General features: G+C 26.4%; 5 protein-coding genes across 12 annotated transcripts; 2 read left to right on the top strand and 3 right to left on the bottom strand.

Moving 5' to 3' along the window:
* Nucleotides 1–519: 519 nt before the first annotated feature.
* Nucleotides 520–3,205, bottom strand: LOC122527970 (beclin 1-associated autophagy-related key regulator). 2 transcript variants are annotated; one of them, XM_043652607.1, is made up of 9 exons: nucleotides 2,739–3,205; nucleotides 2,341–2,446; nucleotides 2,174–2,255; nucleotides 1,869–2,106; nucleotides 1,506–1,687; nucleotides 1,283–1,439; nucleotides 1,007–1,183; nucleotides 806–935; nucleotides 520–722 (listed from the first exon to the last, which is right to left on the bottom strand). In XM_043652607.1, exons 1-9 carry the CDS (start codon nucleotides 2,936–2,938, stop codon nucleotides 558–560), a joined length of 1,437 nt encoding a protein of 478 aa, XP_043508542.1. In that variant the 5' UTR covers nucleotides 2,939–3,205; the 3' UTR covers nucleotides 520–557. The 2 variants fall into 2 exon arrangements, with proteins under 2 accessions (XP_043508542.1, XP_043508543.1); XM_043652608.1 differs by having other exon boundaries at nucleotides 1,343–1,439.
* Nucleotides 3,206–3,254: 49 nt separating this feature from the next.
* Nucleotides 3,255–6,880, top strand: LOC122527969 (probable cleavage and polyadenylation specificity factor subunit 2). 3 transcript variants are annotated; one of them, XM_043652606.1, is made up of 11 exons: nucleotides 3,255–3,337; nucleotides 3,912–4,076; nucleotides 4,183–4,342; nucleotides 4,430–4,781; nucleotides 4,856–5,166; nucleotides 5,236–5,495; nucleotides 5,567–5,752; nucleotides 5,818–6,187; nucleotides 6,258–6,449; nucleotides 6,516–6,653; nucleotides 6,745–6,880. In XM_043652606.1, the coding sequence occupies exons 2-11, from the start codon at nucleotides 3,928–3,930 to the stop codon at nucleotides 6,835–6,837; spliced, it is 2,211 nt and encodes a 736-aa protein (XP_043508541.1). In that variant the 5' UTR covers nucleotides 3,255–3,337; nucleotides 3,912–3,927; the 3' UTR covers nucleotides 6,838–6,880. The 3 variants fall into 3 exon arrangements, with proteins under 3 accessions (XP_043508541.1, XP_043508539.1, XP_043508538.1); XM_043652604.1 differs by lacking the exon at nucleotides 3,255–3,337 and adding an exon at nucleotides 3,613–3,714; XM_043652603.1 differs by lacking the exon at nucleotides 3,255–3,337 and having other exon boundaries at nucleotides 3,834–4,076.
* A 171-nt stretch (nucleotides 6,881–7,051) lies between these two features.
* On the top strand, nucleotides 7,052–8,824 carry LOC122527981. 5 transcript variants are annotated; one of them, XM_043652624.1, is made up of 3 exons: nucleotides 7,073–7,106; nucleotides 7,170–7,266; nucleotides 7,339–8,824. In XM_043652624.1, exon 3 carries the CDS (start codon nucleotides 7,444–7,446, stop codon nucleotides 8,758–8,760), a length of 1,317 nt encoding a protein of 438 aa, XP_043508559.1. In that variant the 5' UTR covers nucleotides 7,073–7,106; nucleotides 7,170–7,266; nucleotides 7,339–7,443; the 3' UTR covers nucleotides 8,761–8,824. The 5 variants fall into 5 exon arrangements, with proteins under 5 accessions (XP_043508558.1, XP_043508557.1, XP_043508556.1 ...); XM_043652625.1 differs by having other exon boundaries at nucleotides 7,082–7,106; nucleotides 7,170–7,235; XM_043652623.1 differs by having other exon boundaries at nucleotides 7,052–7,195.
* A 310-nt stretch (nucleotides 8,825–9,134) lies between these two features.
* LOC122527983 (NSFL1 cofactor p47-like) lies at nucleotides 9,135–11,404 on the bottom strand. The gene is made up of 5 exons (XM_043652628.1): nucleotides 11,140–11,404; nucleotides 10,262–10,694; nucleotides 9,911–10,199; nucleotides 9,632–9,835; nucleotides 9,135–9,549 (listed from the first exon to the last, which is right to left on the bottom strand). Exons 1-5 carry the CDS (start codon nucleotides 11,239–11,241, stop codon nucleotides 9,420–9,422), a joined length of 1,158 nt encoding a protein of 385 aa, XP_043508563.1. The 5' UTR covers nucleotides 11,242–11,404; the 3' UTR covers nucleotides 9,135–9,419.
* Nucleotides 11,405–11,546: 142 nt separating this feature from the next.
* On the bottom strand, nucleotides 11,547–20,107 carry LOC122527973 (dynein axonemal heavy chain 3-like). Its single transcript, XM_043652613.1, has 8 exons — nucleotides 19,940–20,107; nucleotides 18,692–19,891; nucleotides 17,845–18,175; nucleotides 17,346–17,550; nucleotides 17,044–17,252; nucleotides 16,541–16,686; nucleotides 16,328–16,458; nucleotides 11,547–16,268 (listed from the first exon to the last, which is right to left on the bottom strand). The coding sequence occupies exons 1-8, from the start codon at nucleotides 20,105–20,107 to the stop codon at nucleotides 11,627–11,629; spliced, it is 7,032 nt and encodes a 2,343-aa protein (XP_043508548.1). The 3' UTR covers nucleotides 11,547–11,626.
* Nucleotides 20,108–22,482: the final 2,375 nt, after the last annotated feature.

Genomic DNA, 22,482 nt, shown 5'->3' with positions numbered 1-22,482 from the left:
AATACAACTATACATAATTTTACTCGTTCGTATAATAGACAATTGTACATTATATTGTATTTTAGATTTAACAATTACAAGAGAATTAATTCTACTTTTTTTATATTTTGTAAAAAAGAATTATTATTACAATTATATAGAAGAAAAATGAATTTCATAATTTCTTAATAAGTACACATATATATACATACACATATGTATACATATATGTAATTAATATTATAATTGAATAAAATTATCACTTACTTATCAAAACATATATAACGAGAGACAGAATATTGAGTTCACGAATATAAATATCTAAAAATATAATATACTGTAAATACATCTATGAATCTATTATTTCATTTATGATACATTAAATAGCTTAATTCCGCGATAACAAAATTTGTTATCATAGACGTAATAAAATAATAAATTTATACATACATTTACAGTATGTTTTATTTTTAAGTCCTTATTCGTCAATTCAGTATTTTGTGTCTTTTGTTACATATGTTTTTTTATATGTAATCGTAATTTGTATAAAAAGAGATTTGTTAATTAAATAGAACAGTCTATTTGTTTGTAGTCCAACCACGCCAAATAGAGGCTATACTAGCTGCAGCACTTGTAACTAAACCTCCAGCAACACTTTGATTCACCTGCATGCTAGATGATTGTTGACTAACCATTGCACCAGGAATTGGAACTATCATTTCGGGACAAGCAACATTTGGTACCTATAAAAATTAAATATTTATATAATATATTTAAAATATTGACACATTAAAGGTTTATAAATGAGTATAAAAAAAAAACTTACAGCTTCCCAATCCCAGTTAAATGCATCTTCTTCTTCATCAGATGCAGAATCGTCACTATTTTCTAAATCAGGAACTAATTGACTGTGTAATTGTGCTACTATATTTGACTCAACTTCCATTGGACCAATTCTGTCATAATATATAATCATTATATAATCTATTAGTGATTAATAATAATAAAAAATGTAATAAATATATACCTTCCAAGATCACTAATTTCAGTATTTAGCAAATGCATTAAATTTTGTAGAGTATGCATTGGATGTAAAACTGTAATATTGGTATTTTGTGTGAAACATAAATGTAGCACATTACTGTTCAGCCTTGCTACTTTTTTGGCAAATTTTTGATCTGTCAACTCACTAGAGCAAAATTCACTAAAAATATTTAAAAAATGAATTTTAAGTAATAACAGTTTATCTCTATTTCAATGTTTAATATATTTGCATATAAACAATGAAATATTTTTCACATACCCATAAGCAAGCTTATATGGTAGTCTTACATTAACATAATAAGCAATAATATTAACCAACTGTGTAGCATAAGTTAAAGCAGCACTGATATTATATGCTGGATTGTGCATTGCAGTCTCTTTATTTGCACCTGGTACTCCATCTTTATTTGCTGCCACTAAAAAAGATAAATTTGATATTTCAAAAATTTATTTAAAAAATTTAAATTAAACAGGATATGTACCCCATAAAGAATAAGCGCTATAATCTCCATTTCCTGGTAGTGTTGGAGCAACTATACGATGTTGAACTTCTAGAGCATTTTCTGTGTCATTAATCCATCTACCTCTAACATATGAAGTTCCAGATGCATCTGCTAGTGCACAAGTTACATCTGAACTAGTGTCTTCCTCACTACTACATAAACTAAAAGCAAGTGATAACTTTTTATTAATTGTCAGTAATTATAAAATGCTTCCTTAATAAAAACAAGTAGAAAAATGTTCAGTAAATAAATTTTGATTATCAAATGTGATTAAATATTTTGTGTTCATGTGTTTCACAAATACTAATAATTTTTTGGATATAAGTTAATGGATACTAATACCTTCTACTAGGTTGCAGTTCTGATATGGGGAAAATATATTTAATTAATTGTTTTGCAGCAGTCCTAATAATTTTTTTTAACTGCTGTCTTTTCCTGTCTACAGTTTCTTTTTGTTTTTCTTGTTTTGCTTTCAAACCAGTAACGTATTTATGTAATTTTTCTACTCGTTCTTCGTGTCTAGGTAATCTCAAAGCTAATTGGGAGTTTACATCTTTGAGAACATTTAAACGTTGATTACCTGTATGTTATTAAATTTGATTTAGTCTACCGTATTTTTAAATATTAGATAATCATGATATATATACCTCTGTTTATACTTTGTCTTGTTTCATTTACTAATGATTGGAGTAGTCTAATTCTTTCTTTATATGTATTTATATCACATATCTACAAATTGAAAGAACAATTAAATAGTATATAATAATTTATTATTGTAATAATTATTAATTTTAAAACATTAGGTATAAAATACCAATTTATCCCTTTGTTTATGTTTTTCAAGTGCTTTAATGCATTTTTCTTCTAATTCAGTTCTGGCAGCTTTCAACCGTAAAAGTCGCAGTTGTTTATCTGCAAATCTGTTCAGATATTAATTAGAATAAAATTTTTTTGGGCAGATGAATATTTTAAAACCAAAATATTGTTTGAATATTTGAATATTATTCGTATGACTGATAAATTTGAGAACCAACGCGTTGTATCTCCGTAACGAATCTCTCCTACCAGATAATTTACTAAGAGTAAAAATTTATTTTTATATTCAGCGTTATTATTTATAGAAACAATTAAAGAACATTTTAATATCAAATAAAATTTTAACGAATAAAAATAAACGGCCAATAAATGCATAAATTACAAGAATATATTTACCGTTCACAATAAACAGAAGTTGAATAGATAAAATCTCCATTTTGGATGCACTGACGACAATAAAAAATTCGACGATTATTATGGCACAATGGGCACTTTAATAAATTTACACTTGTACGATTTGCACCGTCTTCCAATTCTGACGAAAGCTGAAAATCTGCAGGTGCTGTACAAGACCCATCAGAACTGCTTGTCGCCATAACCAAGACCAAGAACGATACGCTTTCGTCTGTTGTCACTCATCAGCTGATCTGCTATTTACTTATAAACTCCCGCCACTACATACATATTATTTTTATCGCGTATCTTTACTTTCATATATATTCATATTATATGCATGTGGCCCAATCTCATATAAAATTTCCATATAATATTCACCCAGTAATTGTTGAATTACGGGGAAAACAAAGTTAAATTTCAACTTACCTATCTCATAGCTGCACCGTGACTGGAATGGTCTTGAAAAATTCCCGTTACACTACGGGATAACAAGAGAGACAGAGAATGTACACATAAATCTTAGAAAGCGTTCGCAAATAACAGTTAAGATAATAAAACGTACAGATATCAGTTTAAAAAAAGATACAATTTTATTCTCTGTAAAGTATCCAAATTATTTAAGAAATTATTCACTTATACTTCATTTGTTAATTTCGTTGAGTTGTATATTTTATGATGATTTGTAATTATTAATTATTCCTCCCTGTACTTTTTTGCTTAACTTATACATTTGTAATAATTATTACAAACTTTGTAAATATTATTATAAATATTATAAATTTACTATAAATATTTATTGTAATTCGCGTAATATTGACAAAATTTAACAAACTTTGTTTCTCTTTTTGCGAAATGCCGGGAATTTAGATAGAATTCAATTCTACTTTTTGTTGATCATTTCCCAAACTTAAGAAAATATTTTGAAATGTTTTATTCTTAGATATTTAAGATGTCTAGAAATATTTAATACTCAACGGTAATCAATATCTTTTTCCTTTTTTTCTTTAATATTGAATGTGCTTTTTTTGGAGATTATGAATTCATTTATAATCAATTATATCATGATGTTAGGTTAAATAGAGAATACGCGCAATGAATTTTATAATTAGAAAATAAGAACATATTGTAAATGAATTTTTAGATATTATTTGTTATTTGTATATATCTTGATAGGTGAAAAACAGGAACAATGACATCAATTATAAAGCTTCATGCTGTATCTGGAGCTATGGATGAATCTCCTCCTTGTTATATATTACAAGTTGATGAATTAAGAATATTACTTGATTGTGGATGGGATGAAAATTTTGACCAAGAATTTATAAGAGAATTAAAACGGTAAATAAATTATTATCTGATATTTTAAAAATTATAAGTGCAAAGAAATTTAAAAAATATTTTTAGTACAGTATTATTTTTTTCGCACAATATTAATTCTTTTCAGACATGTTCACCAAATAGATGCAGTACTCTTATCATATCCAGATCCATTGCATCTGGGTGCCTTACCATATTTGGTTGGAAAATGTGGTTTAAATTGTCCAATATATGCTACTATTCCTGTATATAAAATGGGACAAATGTTTATGTATGACATGTATCAGGTATTTTGGATCAAAAGTATTTTAATGATAACATAAAATGGAATTGCATACAGATAAAGGACATTTATATTTTTTTTTTTATCATAGTCTCGGCATAATATGGAAGACTTTGACCTTTTTACACTTGATGATGTTGATGCAGCATTTGATAAAATAGTTCAGTTAAAATATAATCAAAGCATTTCAATGAAAGGAAAAGGATATGGAGTTACTTTAACACCTTTACCAGCTGGTCATATGATTGGAGGAACTATTTGGAAAATTGTAAAAGTTGGTGAAGAAGACATAATATATGCTGTTGATTTTAATCATAAAAAAGAACGTCATTTAAATGGTTGTGAATTAGAAAGGCTCCAGAGACCATCTTTGTTAATAACAGATGCTTTCAATGCTACATATCAACAAGCAAGGCGTAGAACAAGAGATGAAAAATTAATGAGTATGAAAACAAATATTCATGATAATTTTAGCAGTAGTCTTTTACAGTATTTTATATGCAACAATATTTTGCAGCAAATATTTTACAAACATTACGTGGAGGTGGAAATGTTTTGGTTAGCGTTGACACAGCAGGTCGTGTATTAGAATTAGCTCATATGCTGGATCAGTTATGGCGTAATAAAGAATCTGGTTTACTTGCATATTCCTTAGCTCTTTTAAACAACGTTAGTTACAATGTCGTTGAATTTGCTAAGTCGCAAATAGAATGGATGAGTGATAAATTAATGAGAAGTTTTGAAGGAGCTAGAAACAATCCATTCCAATTTAAACACTTACAACTATGTCATAGTATGGCAGAACTAAATCAAGTTCCTAGCCCAAAGGTTAGAATATCTAAAACAAAATTGTTATCATGTAAATATTGAAAACAAATTTATATATAAATATTGCAGGTGGTACTTGCAAGCACTCCAGATATGGAATGTGGTTTTTCAAGAGAATTGTTTCTGCAATGGTGTGGCAATCCCCAAAACAGTATTATAATAACTAGCAGAACATCACCAGGAACACTTGCAAGAGATTTAGTTGAAAAGGGAGGTAATAGAAATATTACATTGGAAGTAAAGAGAAGAATTAAGTTAGAAGGACTTGAATTAGAAGAATATCAAAGAAAAGAAAAATTAAAACAAGAACAATTGAAACAAGAACAAATGTAGGTGATTATATAATATAAAAATTAATTTATTAAAATATTTCTTCGTCTTTGACTCTGTTACTTTTTAGGGAAACTGCTGATGTATCTTCTGAATCAGAAGATGAAATAGAAGTTGGTGGAGGAAGAGGAAAACACGATTTATTAGTGAAACAAGAAAGTAAACCAGGTTTTTTCAAACAAAGTAAAAAACAACATCCCATGTTTCCATTTGTAGAAGAAAAAATAAAAATCGATGAATATGGAGAAATTATAAGGTATTTCTACAATAATCATATATCATAAAATTTTAAATATTTATATTGGTTTATGCATTTTATAGACCAGAAGATTATAAAATAGCAGAAACCATGCCAGAAGTGGATGATAACAAAGAAAATCTTGAAACAAAACAAGAAGATACTACTCATCATCCAGAAATACCTACTGATATTCCAACAAAATGTATTCAAGTTACACGTACAATGACAGTTAATGCATCTGTCACATATATAGATTTTGAAGGTAGATCCGATGGAGAATCATTACAGAAAATTTTAGCTCAATTAAGACCACGAAGAGTTGTACTAGTTAGGGGGTCACAAAAAGATACTGAAATTTTATCTCAACAAGCCCAAAGTGCAGGTGCACGAGTGTTTATTCCAGGAAGAGGGGAAACATTAGATGCTACAACAGAAACGCACATATACCAAGTATATTTGATTAATTTGATTAATTTTTGTAAAAATGTATGTATATATTAAAATATCACATTTTATTCAGGTTCGTTTGACCGATGCACTTGTTAGTGGCTTAAACTTTTCAAAAGGGAAAGGTGATTCTGAAGTAGCATGGGTTGATGCAATGACAACTGCTCGCGATCAAATATGTCGAGATGCTGTTGCTGGTACCGAGACAGATACAATAGATAAAAGTGATAAAATACTTACATTAGAACCACTACCATTAAACGAAGTATGTAATTATAAAAAATGAAATTTTAGTATTTAATATATAAATTCGTGTATTCGTGAATTTTAGGTACCTGGCCATCAAACAACATTTATAAATGAACTAAAATTGTCTGATTTTAAGCAGATTTTGAACAAAAGTAATATTCCCTCTGAATTTAGTGGAGGTGTTTTATGGTGTTGCAATAATACTATTGCTGTTAGGAGGGTGTGTATTTAGTATCATCAAAATATAACTTTATATAATAAAAATATTTTACATGTATATGATAAATATTTTTACAATATTTTTTTTGCAGCACGAGGCTGGAAAAGTAATATTAGAAGGTTGCATTTCAGAAGATTACTATAAAGTACGCGAATTGTTGTACGAACAATATGCAATTGTATAAATTATTATCTTCATATTAATAAATATAAATTTAATATAAAAATTGTATTTATAGTGTTTTTTTTTTATTGTGAAAATCTTAAAAATAATATTAAAGAAAACATATATAATGTATATATTTGAACAAATTTAAATTTAAATATTAAGTACAATAAATATTGTATTCCTATATGTACATATATATGTATGATCATTTTAAAAATTGGCGCGAAATATTACTAACCTAGTAGTTTTTATTTGGTCAAGCACTTAATCTATCACAGATAGGATGTAAGCATTTAACATAATAATATAGTCTAAGAAATGAAAATTAATGAATTATAAGTTCAACAGTTGCACATCAAAAATTGGATTAAACGGTAAATGGAATATTTCAAGGATATGTCAACATATCTCAAAGTAAAATTCTTAAATATGTTATTTTCAAAATGTATGTAAATGAATGTTTATCAAACTCATGTAACCCTAATATCTAATTTCTTGAATAAAATTTTTGTTCCAGAATTCTATTTATGCCTGAGATCGTCCAATTTTCAAATTAGAAATCGCTGTATATTTTAATTGTTAAAATTGTTATATCATTATTTATTACATTAAATTTTGAAATATGCGAAAATATTACCAGGCTGCACTTGTAATAATTGCCATAGTGAGTCTAGTATCCTTATTATTTTATAGACATGAATATAACAAATTAAGATATGTTTTAGAAGTTTTTAATTACTTTGGTAAGCCAAATCAGAGAAGTGAAATGAATTGCACAAATAATGTACCAGTATTTACCAAATTTGATATGAAATTTGAAGAACCACTTTCTGCCTGGCAAAGATTAGATGATGATTTATATGTTTATTCTGCATATAATATACGTGACAAAGAAATTCAAGTAATAGGGTTTGGTTCATCAAACAGCATTAAGGATATGCAATGTCAAATATTATTTGAAAATGAAATTGAACCAGTCTTAGGAAGCTTTAATTATCTTTCAATTAATAGTAATAATTTAAATAGTACAAGTACTGGTAGAAATATTGATTATAGAGGATATCATTTTTATTGTACGTATACAAAAAATAAGATACCAATAGGAATAATGTTTCTTACAAAATCTAATTCAGATCTTCAGAATATACCTATATTACCAATCAAAAATCAATCACATAACTTAAATTATGTTAATATCGGAGTATGCATAACACCATCATTAACAAAACCAATACAACCGTTACAAATGATTAGTTTTATACAATTTCATGATATAATTGGTGTGGATAATTTTATAGTATATGATTTTGGTATTCCAAGTCAATATAATAGCAATTTTAAAGAACTATCTAAATCTCCAAATCCATATTGGAAATTTACTTATACAATAGTGCCATGGAATTTTCCTTTCCTCAATACTCATCCTACTATAATAAAAGATTTGATACAAGCAGATTGTTTGTACCGTACATATAATAAAGTTATGTATATTACTACATTATCTTGGGAAGAGTATATAGTTTTAAGATATCATCATTCCCTTACAGATTTAATGACAGATTTTAAAAAATCTAAAATGAAAGCAGATCGTTATAAATTAAAGACATTGACATTTTGTACACAACAAACAGATAGTGTAAGCAATAAAAATGTAACATTAATGATATTTAGAAAATTACATTATGACACAAGTATACCTGATAATCAACCAATTTATATTTATAATACACATGAAGTATTTAAAAAAAATATTTATACACGTGACATTGGAAAAGATTTAGTCATATTAAATCGTTATCAGTACTGTCCTGGAAAATCAAATATAGAAACAGGCACTGAAGACACTACAATTTTAAGATTCACTGAAGATGTACAGAGTTCACAAATATATAGGAAATTTATAACAGAAAATAAATTTTTATTAAATAGTAGCAACTGATGCTTAGATTTAATGTATTTATAAGAAAATTTTAGTCTGAAAATTTAATTATAAGATATTAGAAATATAAGAATATAATATTGTATGATGTATATATAACATGTATATAAAAATTTGTTACAATGCAAAATTATTTAGGTTTCAGTATTTATGGTTCCAATATTTCAACTTCCTAATATTATTTTTTATGTTAAATATTCTTTACGTATTAGTACACTTTTTTACTTTAAATACTTTATTTATCAAAAGAAGTAGTATAAAAACATTTTCATAACTTGTTTAGTACTATACTTAAAGGAAATCTTCTTATCTTCTTTATTGTACTATTGTAATAGCTAGTTGCTCATATATAAAAATTGTATATAATAAATACATATAAATTGAATGATTTTATTGCAAACTTTACAAAGGTTTTGTAATTTTATTTCATATTAATTGAAGTTTTAATATTAGATTCGTCTCCAATGAAATATTTCTTGTATTAGCGAAAATGTTATATAACAAAAACCATACTTAAAATTAAAATAAACAATATTTAAAGTGCTACTCAATTATTAAAATGTGTTGAAATATCATTTTTAAGTATTTCAATGTATATTTAAGAATCATCTAATTAATACATCACTTAAACTTCTTAACTAAAGATCTAGAAAAGATATTTATTTCAGTCGTTGGATTATTGTTGTATTTTGTAGACCAGCTTCTTCGATAGTTTTATCTTCCGTGATTTCCTTAGTAGGATACATTGTTAATAAACTAAATTCTCTCATAGCATATTGAGGTCTCATACTAACAAAGAATTAAAGAATAATATATTTCTATACATAATAAATTAATCTGTCTTTATAATAATAATATTAAGAAAGGATACGTTATTATATACTGCCTCAAGTCATTAATGGTATGAGTTAAATTAAATTGAGCTTTTACACTAGTTCCATCAGCAAGGCGAATTTGTAATGTTGTAACAGGTTTTGATTCATCTAAATTTAATTTTTGTTTTGCCTGAGATTCATTAGCTGCTTGATCTGCAAGATCTGTTGGTATTGTCATACCAACTGTAGCTGGAGAAGGACTAGACAGAAATATTATTAAACATGCCTAAATGTATTACAATTTGTATATAAAGTAAAAAATATGTATTATATACCTCCCTAACATATGTCCCTTACCACTGAAGGCTTTCACTTTAGCTTTTGGAGGGACATATGTTTCATGATGATGATCTTCCATATCAAGACGAGCTTCAGTGCCTTGTATCTCTTGACGTATCTCTGGTGGTATTTCACCCCGTTTTATAGTCTCAAGAAATTCTCTATTTTCTGGATCAGTATATAAACGAAGTTCAGAATCATTTATAGTAAATCCATCTTTCCACAATTTTAAAGTAATTAATCCCGAATTTGATTGTTGATGATTAGATGATGTTGCAGTAACAACTATAACAAATATTTATTTTAATATAATACATCTTGTTACAAGACACAACAAGCTTACTTACTTTCAGTATCTGAACTAGTTTGACCTAATTTATATCCAGTACCACTAAAGGTATTTGGTCTTTGTTGTCCACTTGGTTTTGGTTCTGCAGCAATTGATTGTCTCTGACAAGATTTAAACATATCACTAACAATATCCTTTTTCTTCCCTGGTCCTAAAATTTGTTGTCCAGTATGTTCTGAACCACCAGCATAAAATGCTTGTCCCTCCTCATCTTCAGGACTACTTTCTCTATCTTTAAGGTCACTAAGCATTGCAAACTTAGACTTTGGTTTTACTTTATCTTTTGATGATTTCCCTTCCATTTCCGATGATTTTACACTTCCTATGTTTTTATCTGAAATATCAGCACGTTCTTCTTCTGACGAACCTTCAGTAGATTCATTAGACCATGAAGGTAAATTCGGAGGAGAATAGAATGTGTCAATAGCAACCTAAAATGATTTAAATGACTAATAGATACATTTAGATGTAGATATTGAAATACTGTAATAAAAATAGACTGTGTCATCAATAAATTGTATTATTACAAAATTATAATCTAAAAAAGAATTTCCTTTATGATAACTATTGGCATTGACAATATATCTAAAATAAAATATCTAATAGTTTTAATCATGATATTGCAACATTATTACATGTATGATATACGTTGTGAAATATTTTTTGTTTAAAAGAAGTTCTTAATATAATGACAAAAGCAGTTTTAAAACATCAAAATCACGCAATTAAGCGCTACAAGAATATCAAAATTTAATAAGTTTAAGGTTAAAGAGCTGACGTTGAAGATCGATAAGGAAGCTGTATAACTGTAATAACACTAAATTATAACGTTTCGCATTAAAGTTTATAAAAGATTTATTAAATATGCTGCCTCACCTCGAGTTGCCAATTAGATAACTCAAGATAAAATCGTGCTTCTTCAGGTTCAACCCCAGTTGTATCTATAAACTGCGAGACCAACTCATCATGATTCGCCATTGAAAGCAAATATTACACTATTCGCAATGTATCGCAATATATACTTGTAACTGTAGCTTTAAAAAATTCCTCGTATAATAATTTCCTTTGTTCGATAATTCAACTTTACGTCAATTTCTTCAATTTACCTGTCATTCCTTCCATTTATATGGAACTGAACCGGATATATACACAGTGAAAGAATCCGCGAAATGTTTGAATACACATACTGATTTAATTTTAACTTTTTAATTATTTCTGTAATTGTATCATTTTAATATAGTTCCATTTGTCTTGATTGTTGTATTAATAAATATTATTATAAACATATTAATAAATATTATTATAAAAATTATACACTTATGTTATATAAAGATTGCTTTTATTTAGATATCTTTTATGTAATTTATATATGACAAACTAAAGCTGTTCCGCACTTTATCCAATAAGTTACAGGTATATCAGTTTTCAAAGGTATACTAATTATATAATTCTTTGAAGAAAATTTCACATCTGTATCTGTATGTTTAACGCTGGTTACATAAACTGGGCATTCATAAGTTTGATGCATATCTTTTTTATTTTGTAAACATTTAAGACGTATAGGTGGCATATTTTGCCAGATTTCATTTGTAAAATTTTCTACTAATATACTTTTCTTTAAGTCCCATCGACCACCACATAAATGCAATCCGCAAATTAAATACGCATTATCAATTTCTTCGTCAATTTCTTCCTTCGTTTCTATTTCAAAATCGAAACTGATTTCTTCAATAGATATATTATATTTTTTAGAAAATGTTAATAATATTGCAGAAAGAAACATTTTAGGATGAAATAATGCATCAAACCAAATAATTTTTGGGTATCTTTGATTAATCCAATTTTGAATAAAACTTGCATGTTTTAATAAATTATCGATATAATCTGTCAGATTTTCAGCAACAGTATTAATGTGCATGTTTTCCCAAGTATGTGGAATTTTATTTTCACATATCTTTTTTGCTAATTCTTTTAGCGATTCCGTAAAAGTAAGATAACCGTCTAATGCTAATTTTAAATTATTTAATGTCTTCGTTATAATTTCTAAGATATATTTGAATGATTTAATTTCATAAAGAAGAACTCTTTGCAGAGGTTCCTTAAGCATAGAAGTATATTTTTCTTCAATTTTATTAATTTTGATTGCATCACATAACTTATCATTAATATTATTAATTAAAGTTAGTACTTGATCTTGTGGTAATTCTTCATTTAATAAAGAAATTGGAGAATTTATATATGAAAGAGATAATATCATCTCGCTAGCTATTGTAGTATTACGAATACTAACTCCATTCTTATTAAACCTAAAAATTTGAAATGATAAATCTGATGAAATCCTCTTAATATGATCAATTATATGGTAATATTCACATCTTTTTGGTATTAATTCTTGTATGTCGTCTGTATGTACACATTGTCCATTTTTAATTATATTAGGATTGCAATAATCAGTTAAAAGATGTTCTAAACATTTACTATCAAATTCATCTTGAATTTTTCCTCCATAATTGCATTTTCCAACAAAATATAGAAGAATATCAAAGGGTACATGATCTGTATTGTTTATGAAATTTTGTAATTGCATAATGGATATTTGAAGATCAGTATGATCAAATTTATATGGTATATTCCATCCTTGAACTCCAAAATATTTTCTTTCTTGTATAACTACATGAAAAAGACATATTCCAAAAAGAAGTTTTAAAAAAATTTTATCTTTCCCAGGGCAGCCATTGAAAAATTCTTTATTTATTATAGGTTCTGATTGATAAATATTTAATAGTGCTTCCTTGATATTCAAAGGATAATCATGCATGATTTTTATACTATTTTGCAAGATACTAATTGGAAATTCATTGATAGAATAACTGGATAACCATAAACGAAAATCTAAAGATATAGAAGTATTACAATTTTCACAAAGTTTTTCAAGATTAGCCAACCAATGAATTGTCAAATGACAATTTTGCAAAAATATCCAACCTCCTTCTCTTTGAGCTTTTCTAATAAGAAATTCAGCCTTCTCTTCTTCACCTTTACTCATGGACAGAGAAACAAATTTAGATAAGTAGCCTTTAGTTTTTGCATATGCAGAGATAAGAGACAGTGGTTCTAAAGAAGCAGGTAAAATAAATAGAAGTGGAGTTAAGTAATTAGATTCTGCGTATGATTGAGATATTTTAATTTTAGGGGAATAATTTTGTGTATTTCCTAACATATTTTCTATCATTTTCATAATTTGTATTATAATTTGATCAGGACGCAACATTTTTACAAGAATAAGTTTCTGAAATAAAGATAACTTATCAATCCAAGGTTTTGGCATTAAGTGATCTTCAAGTGATTCGGAAATATAATATTGTTTCCAAGCCTTATTATTAAAGCAAAAATTATCTGCCAAATCATAAAAGGAAGGAAGTGTTTTACTGAGATTATAAATATTCATCCAAATATTTTGTGAAAGCCAATCATATTTGTAATTTGGAATTGTATTAGTATAACTTGGGTTTGGTGTTACAAAATATTTAATTTCTTCTTCAGTTGTTTGTTGATTATTCAATAAGATTTTTGAACACAATAAAAAAGAATATAGTATTTTATGTTTTTCTGATAAAGATCTGCAAATGCTTGAATAAAGACTTTGAGTAAATGAAAATTTCAAATATTCCAACCGTTTTTCAATGATAGAACTTCTACTTGAAATTTCAATTGATCTCCTACATAATTGCATAAACCATGAAAAAGAAAAACGGTACATATAATTTAAATGTGACAAAACATTCAGTGTATTGAATAAATCTGCACAATATTTAACAAAATTCACATAAGCATTTCGAAATTTATTTATTTCTTGCGATGTTACTTTTGTTATTTCTTGTTTCTTAATAATGTTTAAAGAAAAATTTTTGGAAGAATCTAAACTTCTTATAGCAATTTCATCTTCAAGAATATTTGTTGTTGTTGACGATAAGATATTTAATACAATATCTTCCTGCTGCTTTAATATTTTTTTATTACTAGCATCTTCCATAAGTAAAATTTCAAACTTTTCCTGAAGTTCTGGCTTTTCCTTGTAAATAATAAAATCAAGAAGTCTATCTTGGAGAGCTTCATTTGGAATAGAAAAATTAATTATTATAAGTTTGCTAAATACTTCACATGAAAATTGAGGATTAAGCATTTGTGTTGTAATATATAATCGGAAATCGGATGAATATTTTATAACATCATGATCAATATCTAAGTACGAAGTCTTTCCATCATAATAAATTTTTTTTAGAAGAAAAGGATCCAATGATATTTCTAATTCTTCTCCTATATTTTCAATTAATGTAGGTATACCATTTTGAACATTATATTGAATAATTGATAAATAATCAGGATCAGTGAGCTTAATAATTTTCAAATTATTCTTCTTCTCAATTTTTTTAATCCAACTATTGGCTTGATTTTGTGAATCAATAAATAAAGACCACAGTTTGGAATTAGTCATAATAATTGCATTTTCAACCAAAAAACTATTTTTAGATAGACCAGAGAAATACCAATAATTTATATCATTTTCTTCTCCAAGCATATTTATTAAATTATAATCTTTACTATATGATATGTTTAGAACTTCTATATATTGCTTCCATTGTTCTAAAATTTTATTACGAAATATAATATTATATGATGCTATATAACTTACAATCCCACATGTTAATATCATATCTCCTACAAGATTATCATAATTTCTTTTAAAATTTTCTGCAACTTCCAACCAACGATTTTTTTCTCCTCCTAAACTTGCTATTAAAGTTTTTGCTTTATAAAGTTTAATAGTACAGTCTTCTACTTCTTGCTCTAGTTTCACTTTTTGTTGTAGTGTTTCTTGAAGACAGTTATTCAAAGCAGCAAGTTTAATATTTAATGAAGAAAGAGTTTTTCGTTTTTCATTTAAAAATGTTTCAGCTTGATTACATTCATTTTGTGCAATAAGTAATTTCTCTTTTTTAGGAGCAACTGCTTTTGCCACTTCATCATAGGATACCATTGCACGTACCCACTTACAAAGGCCTTCTGCAGCACTTGATGCTTTGGCAACAATATGTGGTTTAAAATTGTTATCCATTATGTATGTTTTCTTAATAATTTGTATAATATTAGATGGGATATTGTCTTTATCATAGTCTTTTAAGATTTGTAAAAAGTTCATATCACTTAAAATACGTTTGCTTGGACCCCAGTAATCAGTATATTTCTTACCAGTAACTGAATCAACAGTTCTATCTGGGGGAACATCAAGCATTACACATATTGCCGCCATTACGAGCTTGACCGTGTCAGGAGGATTTTTCATAGCTTTAACCAATGTAATATCTGTAGGTTTTAATGTATTTAATGCTGCAACAGCATCTTCTAAAATCGGAATTGCTACAGCTAGATCAGCTTCACATTCCAATTTTAATTTTCCAGCAATTTCTGTTTTCTTATTTGCTATTTCTTCTTCTCGTTGTACGACAGCAGTTGCTTTTTCTATACTAATGTTTTCATTCTCTACCTCTTTCATTGTAATTATTGTTTTTTGAGCAGATAACTCTAATTGTGGTTTCAACATTGTCAATGTAGCTTTCATATTTTCTACTTGTTGAGCTGCTAATTCTAATTTTTCTAAACCTGTCAAGTATCTGTTTTTCAATGTAGTAATATCTTTCTGTTTTTTACATAACAAATAAACATATAACTTTAACATGTGTAGATATGCAGTTAATGTAACATGAATTTTTGTATTACTTTCTTTATAATATTCAGTGCTTATTTTTTGCATATGATTATGTAATTGTATACAAACTTTTATTACATTTATTTTTACATTTTCTTCAATATTAGTATCCTGAATGTATTTCAAACCTACCTGTAGAAATGTATCTGTTGGCCACATTTCATACCAATTTACTGTACAGTATTTTATTAATTCTGGATATTTATATAAATATGATCTTATATTTTTGTTTACATCTCTAAAACAAAATATAATATGTAATTTATTTCTACATTGTTCTAGAAAAAAATTCATTACAGCATCATTACTGATTTCTTCATTTTTATTGCCATCTTGAGCATGCAAACGTATTGTTTCAATAATATTACACTTTTCTTCAGCAGAAAATAAATCAGATATTTCTCCAGTAGCCAATAAACAACAAATGTCTTGAAGAAAATTATGTTTTACTTGTTTATCTTTTAAAAAAAGTATAAAATCTTGTCTTAACTCACCACACTTTTGTAAAACCATTTTTATATCTTTTCTCCACATGTTAAAGTCACAATAAGATTGTACAGAAGGTTCAAATAATTCTTGCTGTTGGATATAAGCAGCTAAACTTGCTAAGGATTTTCTGCCAGATCCCATGCTAGAGATTATTAATAAATTGCTTCCTGGTATAATTAAAATTCTTGAAATTTTTATCAAACATTCTAAAATATATTGCGATACCACAATATCAATCCGTTTTTTTGTATTAGTATTGTTATATTCGTGTAAATAAAAAAGAACTTTATTTTTTAACTTCTCAATAGAATTTATTTCTTCATATTTTTTATTTTCATTTTTTTCTGCACACATAAAACTACAGAATATTAAATTACAGAAACTATCTTTAGTAATCTCATTATTATCAAATTTTGGCAAATAATCAAAAGCTATTTCAAATGAATCTTTAAAGTAATGTTTACTGATTTTTTTAATTTGTAAAAAGAGCCATTCTTTATCATTATTATCTAATATTCGATCACCAAAGACACGCCATATTTCATGCGCCCAAATTCGCATGAAAGTGACTTTAGTTTCTACCGATTCTTTTTGAAGAAGACTACATCCCTCAATAATTCTGCTTATATCTCTTATACTAAATTGATATTGAAATTTAGTCGGTACTGGTCGTAAAACTTTAATTACAGAATTATATATATCAATTGTAGCATTAGTTATACTAGTTACAGTACTGAATACATCCGCAGTAAAAGAATTTCTTTTTAACTTATTAAAAAGAATATTTGAAAATATTCTGAATATGGTATCTGTAGCAGGAGCATACATGTTATATAGATTAAAATGTCTTAAAAATCTAGGACACATTTTAATTGTAGTACTAACTGCAATTGAAAACATGGTATTATGAATAAAAATCTTTTCAGATTCATTAATATCATAGAAGTAACCATAACTATGATATTGGCGAATAAGTTCTAGAATAGTATTAATTTCTGATCTACATTCAACTCTTTCTACATTGAGATCATCTATAAAATTAATACAAAATTGACCTTCTGGTAATCCGTAATATCTTTTCCTTATTTTATTTAATTTTGAAAGTAACAACTGCTGTGTTCCAATAATTGTATTTGAAGAAGTAAAGTTAAATAAGTTTGAATATATTCCTTCAGGCAGTTTATTTTTTAATAAAGTTTTTATAAAACAAGTTTTTCCAATAGACATATCTCCACAGATAATGAAAGGTTTTCTATATTTTATATGTTTTAGAATTATATGATTATATTTTATTGTATTAATTGTTGGTATAAAAATTTCAATACTATCAGAATTTTCTAATATTTGTTCACTCTTTAATATATCAGCACTTCCCCAATATTTCCAATTTCCAACGCCTTTGAAAATATAAAAATTGTCCTGTATTAAACCCTCATGAGGTAGTGTTATTTCAAAACCTTTTATTACTTCTGGCCTTGGATGTTCTTTGTTTATACCAGACCAAAGTGAAGTACAGAAAGAATTAAATTTAATATGAGAATCTATATCTAAATTTCCTCCCATCCCCCATATTACAGATAATATAAGAGCAGCTTGTGCCCATATTAAAAAATGGGTTGTTTTTCCCTTATCTTCAGTACTTTCTGTTAAAGCATCCTTTAAATACATTTCAAATAAATTTAATATTGATATTATATAATGTAGATGGCCAACAGCTAAAGTTACAATACAATTTTTTTGTATAAATTGTAAAGAAGGATCTATTATCCAATCAAATAATAAATATAAAACTTCATTGTATTCATTATAAATATTATGTTTAGAAAAGTAAGTTTTAACATAGGGTCTCCAATCAATACAATTTGAGTCAATATAAATTATACCACAAGTTGATAAACTAGCAGGAGAAATATCTTGCATATTCATTGTTTCAAAAATAATAGATATAGAATTTGTCATATTAATTTTTTCATCTGATGTTAAATATAACATCTTATTTGTATCAAGAACTGCATATAAACTTTCAATCCATAAATTATTTAAAGGTCCATCAAATATTATCCATCTTCTGTTAAAGATATCATTCTTTGAAGAAGAATAGATCATTTCGGAACATATTCCATCTTTCCAAATTTTTAATTTTTCATCAAAATGATCAAAAAGGTAATTAACATTAATTGTACTTGGAACTATTGCGTCTAAGTGTATGTTAACACCAAATTCACTGCCTTGTTTGTGTAAGGACATCAAAATAACTTGAAGAATATTTAATATTTCTGTTTTCCCAACAAATGGATCACCAACAAGTATTAAACATTGATGAATGTGCATTAATTCAAATATTTGTATAATTTTAAGTTTAAATATATCATGGATATAGATAGATTTAGATGTACATATTGTTTCAAGAGTTTCTAAAAATACTGTATAATCAGAAGGCAACAGGGTAACATTTGGGAACATATCATGAACTATATTTCTAAAAATATGTGTATCTATATTACAGAGTTTCGGAAGATTAACATCAATTAACGAACGTAAAAGTAATACAGTTTCATTTTGATTTGGAAAACTTCTCTTTAAATAGATTGTAGTTTTAACAATTGTTTTCATAGAATATAAATTAAAAATATTACATGACTGACACCACAATTGTTCAGATAGTATTTTGTACAATGAAATTAATTTTGAAGTTAACAACTTTGAATTAGATATACCACCAGCAAAAAATTCAACTTCTACAATTTTATTCATATCTGGTACTATCATAGTTACTGTTCTAAATAATATTTTCAAGTTATCAGGTATATTAGGGCATTTAAATAGACTAAATTTTGTAATGATACAAATATGTCCAATTTGATTTATTCTTAATGAGGAACCTTCAAACATTGTGATTTTTAAATTTGTTGCTATAATATAAAAAACGGAAGTAAGAATTTGTGCAAGTCTTGATAGGAGATCAATTTTTAATGTATTAAAATTTTCAAAACAAAGCCATGCTCCGCAAGAAATAAATCCTTTAAATATTTGAGTTATGAAATTATAAGATAATGTATTACTACAATTAAAAGAACGAAACTGTATTGCAAAAGCTTCAGCCAAACTTTTAATAGTTTCTGATTTTCCTGTAGCAGGTGGTCCTGTAATAGCACCATATAAATGATATTCATATGCTTGCATAAGAATATGAAAACATCTATTTGTTAAAGGAGTATTTACTAAATGTTGTTTGTGATAGCTATATTCATATCCATAATTTAAAGTTGTATTAAAAATTGATACTTTTATGTTATCTTCTACTAAATAATATTGTAATTGTGCAATCCACTCAAAATCAGTAAGTTTGGTAATATTTTTGTCAATTAATAACTTAATAATGTCTTTTTGTTGAATTAATATGATAATTAAAGACATTACCAAATTTCTCAATCTTTTTATTGAATAATTTTTTAATTCACCAATTAAGCTATTTAAATGATTAATATATTTTGAATATAAAGAATTCAGAGCTTTAAAGTTAAATAGAGTAAGACACTCATGTACTTTAGTAGTCCAATAAAGTTGTAAGGTGCAAACAATTGCCATACTTGGAAAATTCATAACACTATTGTATGTAAATGTTTTACTAAATATTTGATAAGATTGGAGAATATTATTTTTTATTATAGTATTTAGTTCTTTCTCAAAATATATTAACCATTTCTCCTCATGATCATTTTGAACATTAAGAGAAATTAATTTTTCAAGACATAATTCTTCACTATAATCACCAAAAATGGAATAAATATATTTTTCTTTATCAATTTTCATTTTTTGTACACCTTTAAAACATTTTTGTATAGATATATCTAGTGTCTCTAGATTGTAAGATTTAAATAATATTTCTTCAATTTCTTTATCGGAAAGAAAATAAAACCTTGGAAAATGTTGTCTCTTAATTTCTATATAATTTTTAATTTTTTGATTTACATATTCAAATTTCCCAACAATATCAAGTAGAAGTTTTGAAGTTATTATATTATTGATTTCTGTAAAAGTGGGAGTTTTTGACAGCTTGTTTTGAATATGTTTTAAAATTTCTTTAATTTCTTTGTACAAAAGAAATTCTTTAGCTAAATGTACTTCTATGCTTGGATGACAAAAAGTAGAATTTAAAGAAAGTAATAATATTTGTATATAATTCCATTGATTAATAATTTCTTGAATCTTAACGAGGGATATTGAAAAATTTGTCATTGTGGAAGTTATTTCTTTAACGAAATTTGAAGTTTTCATTTCTTCAATTATTGTAAGATGATCTTCAAGTAATAATTCTATATCATCTAAATTAGAAAATGTATTCATTTTAGTTTGTTTATCAAAACTTATTTCAAAAGAAATTTTATCCCATTCTTTAATCATTTTCAATAATTTCTGTTGCATCTGTAATTCTCTATTAGCACTTATACTGATAGCTTTATATTTCTCAATATCATCCATTAAACTATATGAAATAATTTTTCTTAAACTAGTTCCAGCATTAGGTGTAAGATTAAATTTGCATATTGTAGACATTTCCTGCCAATGTCGTTTTTGTAAAGCTGGATTACATATACATACCACTAATGGTAAATATTGCTTAAACTTGTTTATAGAATTAAGTGCTTGCCAACATAGTTTTAATGGAGCAGGTTGTTGCATTGGATCTGGATCATCTGCAATTCCAGAAAATTTGAAACATTTGTTCAGTGTTATATCCATCTTAATCTTTGTTTTAAACATTTTACTCATTTCAGTAATTTTTTCAAAATAATTTAATGTTTTATTTTCTATAACAATGGCATCCAAGCATTCAAAAGGGCCATCCAACCATACAGAATTATCTCTTTGCCACTGATAAATAATATCAATAAGATCATAAAATGACATGATTATTTCATGTAATTCAATTACATTTGAAAATTCAGTTTCAGGAAATTTAAATAATGTTTCTTCTTCGTTAATTCTTTGCATTTCATATTTAATTTGATTTATTTGTTTTAAGAGAACTTTATAATATTCAACATATTCTCTAATTCTGTCTATGTCATCCATATTATTCAGCACACTAAGTTGAGGAATGATATTATCTATCTCAATGTTTAAATTATTTATTCTCTTCTGCATGTCATCTTCAAGTTCACTTTTCATTGCCTCACACAAAGTATTGCTTTGTTTAAATATTGGTTCGATTTCATGTAGCCAATTAATAGTCCTTTTATTTAACTGAATATGATAATCTGACAAAATTGTTATTTCTGATAATGTGCTTAACATGTGTATTGAATTTTGGATTTTAGATGCTAGTTCTTTTATTAATACTTGTGATGCATGTAAAATGTAGTCAATTAATTCAATTAAAGATTGTGAATTTTTTGGTACATCTAATATCTTTGTTTTCAAATGTTCAAAATCTGAACAAATAGACTGATTGAATTCTTGATGGAACTTAATAAGTTTATTTAAGAAAATATTAATTATATTGCAAGATTCTTTTTTCAAAGATTCTCTGGCTTTATGTTGCTCTAATTTCCCTACTGTATGATATGTATTTAATATCATTGCATTTGCTTTTATTAAGTAAATATTGTATTCCTGTATATGTTGAAGATATAATTCAAAATTGATTTCTCGTGATGTTACTGATAATATCTTTTCTCTTAAGTTATATGCACAGATGGGATAAAATTCTTCAGTGATATTCCTTACATGTTCATTTATAGATTGAAATAAATTATCCAAAGTGAATTGTAATTTGTCATGAGATTCTTTGATATAACAATCTGGTAATTTTATTTTAATACATTTATAATGTACTTTCATATTAAGCCATTCTTCTAATGGCATTAAATTTTGCGCAATTATTCTGAGTTTGTCAATTATATTGTGATAGAAAGAATATACTTCTTCAATAGCAGGACTGAGACATAATTTATTATCTT

This window comes from Frieseomelitta varia, unplaced genomic scaffold (genome assembly GCF_011392965.1).
Source record: "Frieseomelitta varia isolate USP_RPSP 00005682 unplaced genomic scaffold, Fvar_1.2 scaffold_241, whole genome shotgun sequence".
NCBI lineage: Eukaryota > Metazoa > Arthropoda > Insecta > Hymenoptera > Apidae > Frieseomelitta > Frieseomelitta varia.
The sequence above is the reverse complement of the archived record's forward strand: the minus strand, read 5'-3'. Positions and strand labels throughout refer to the sequence as shown.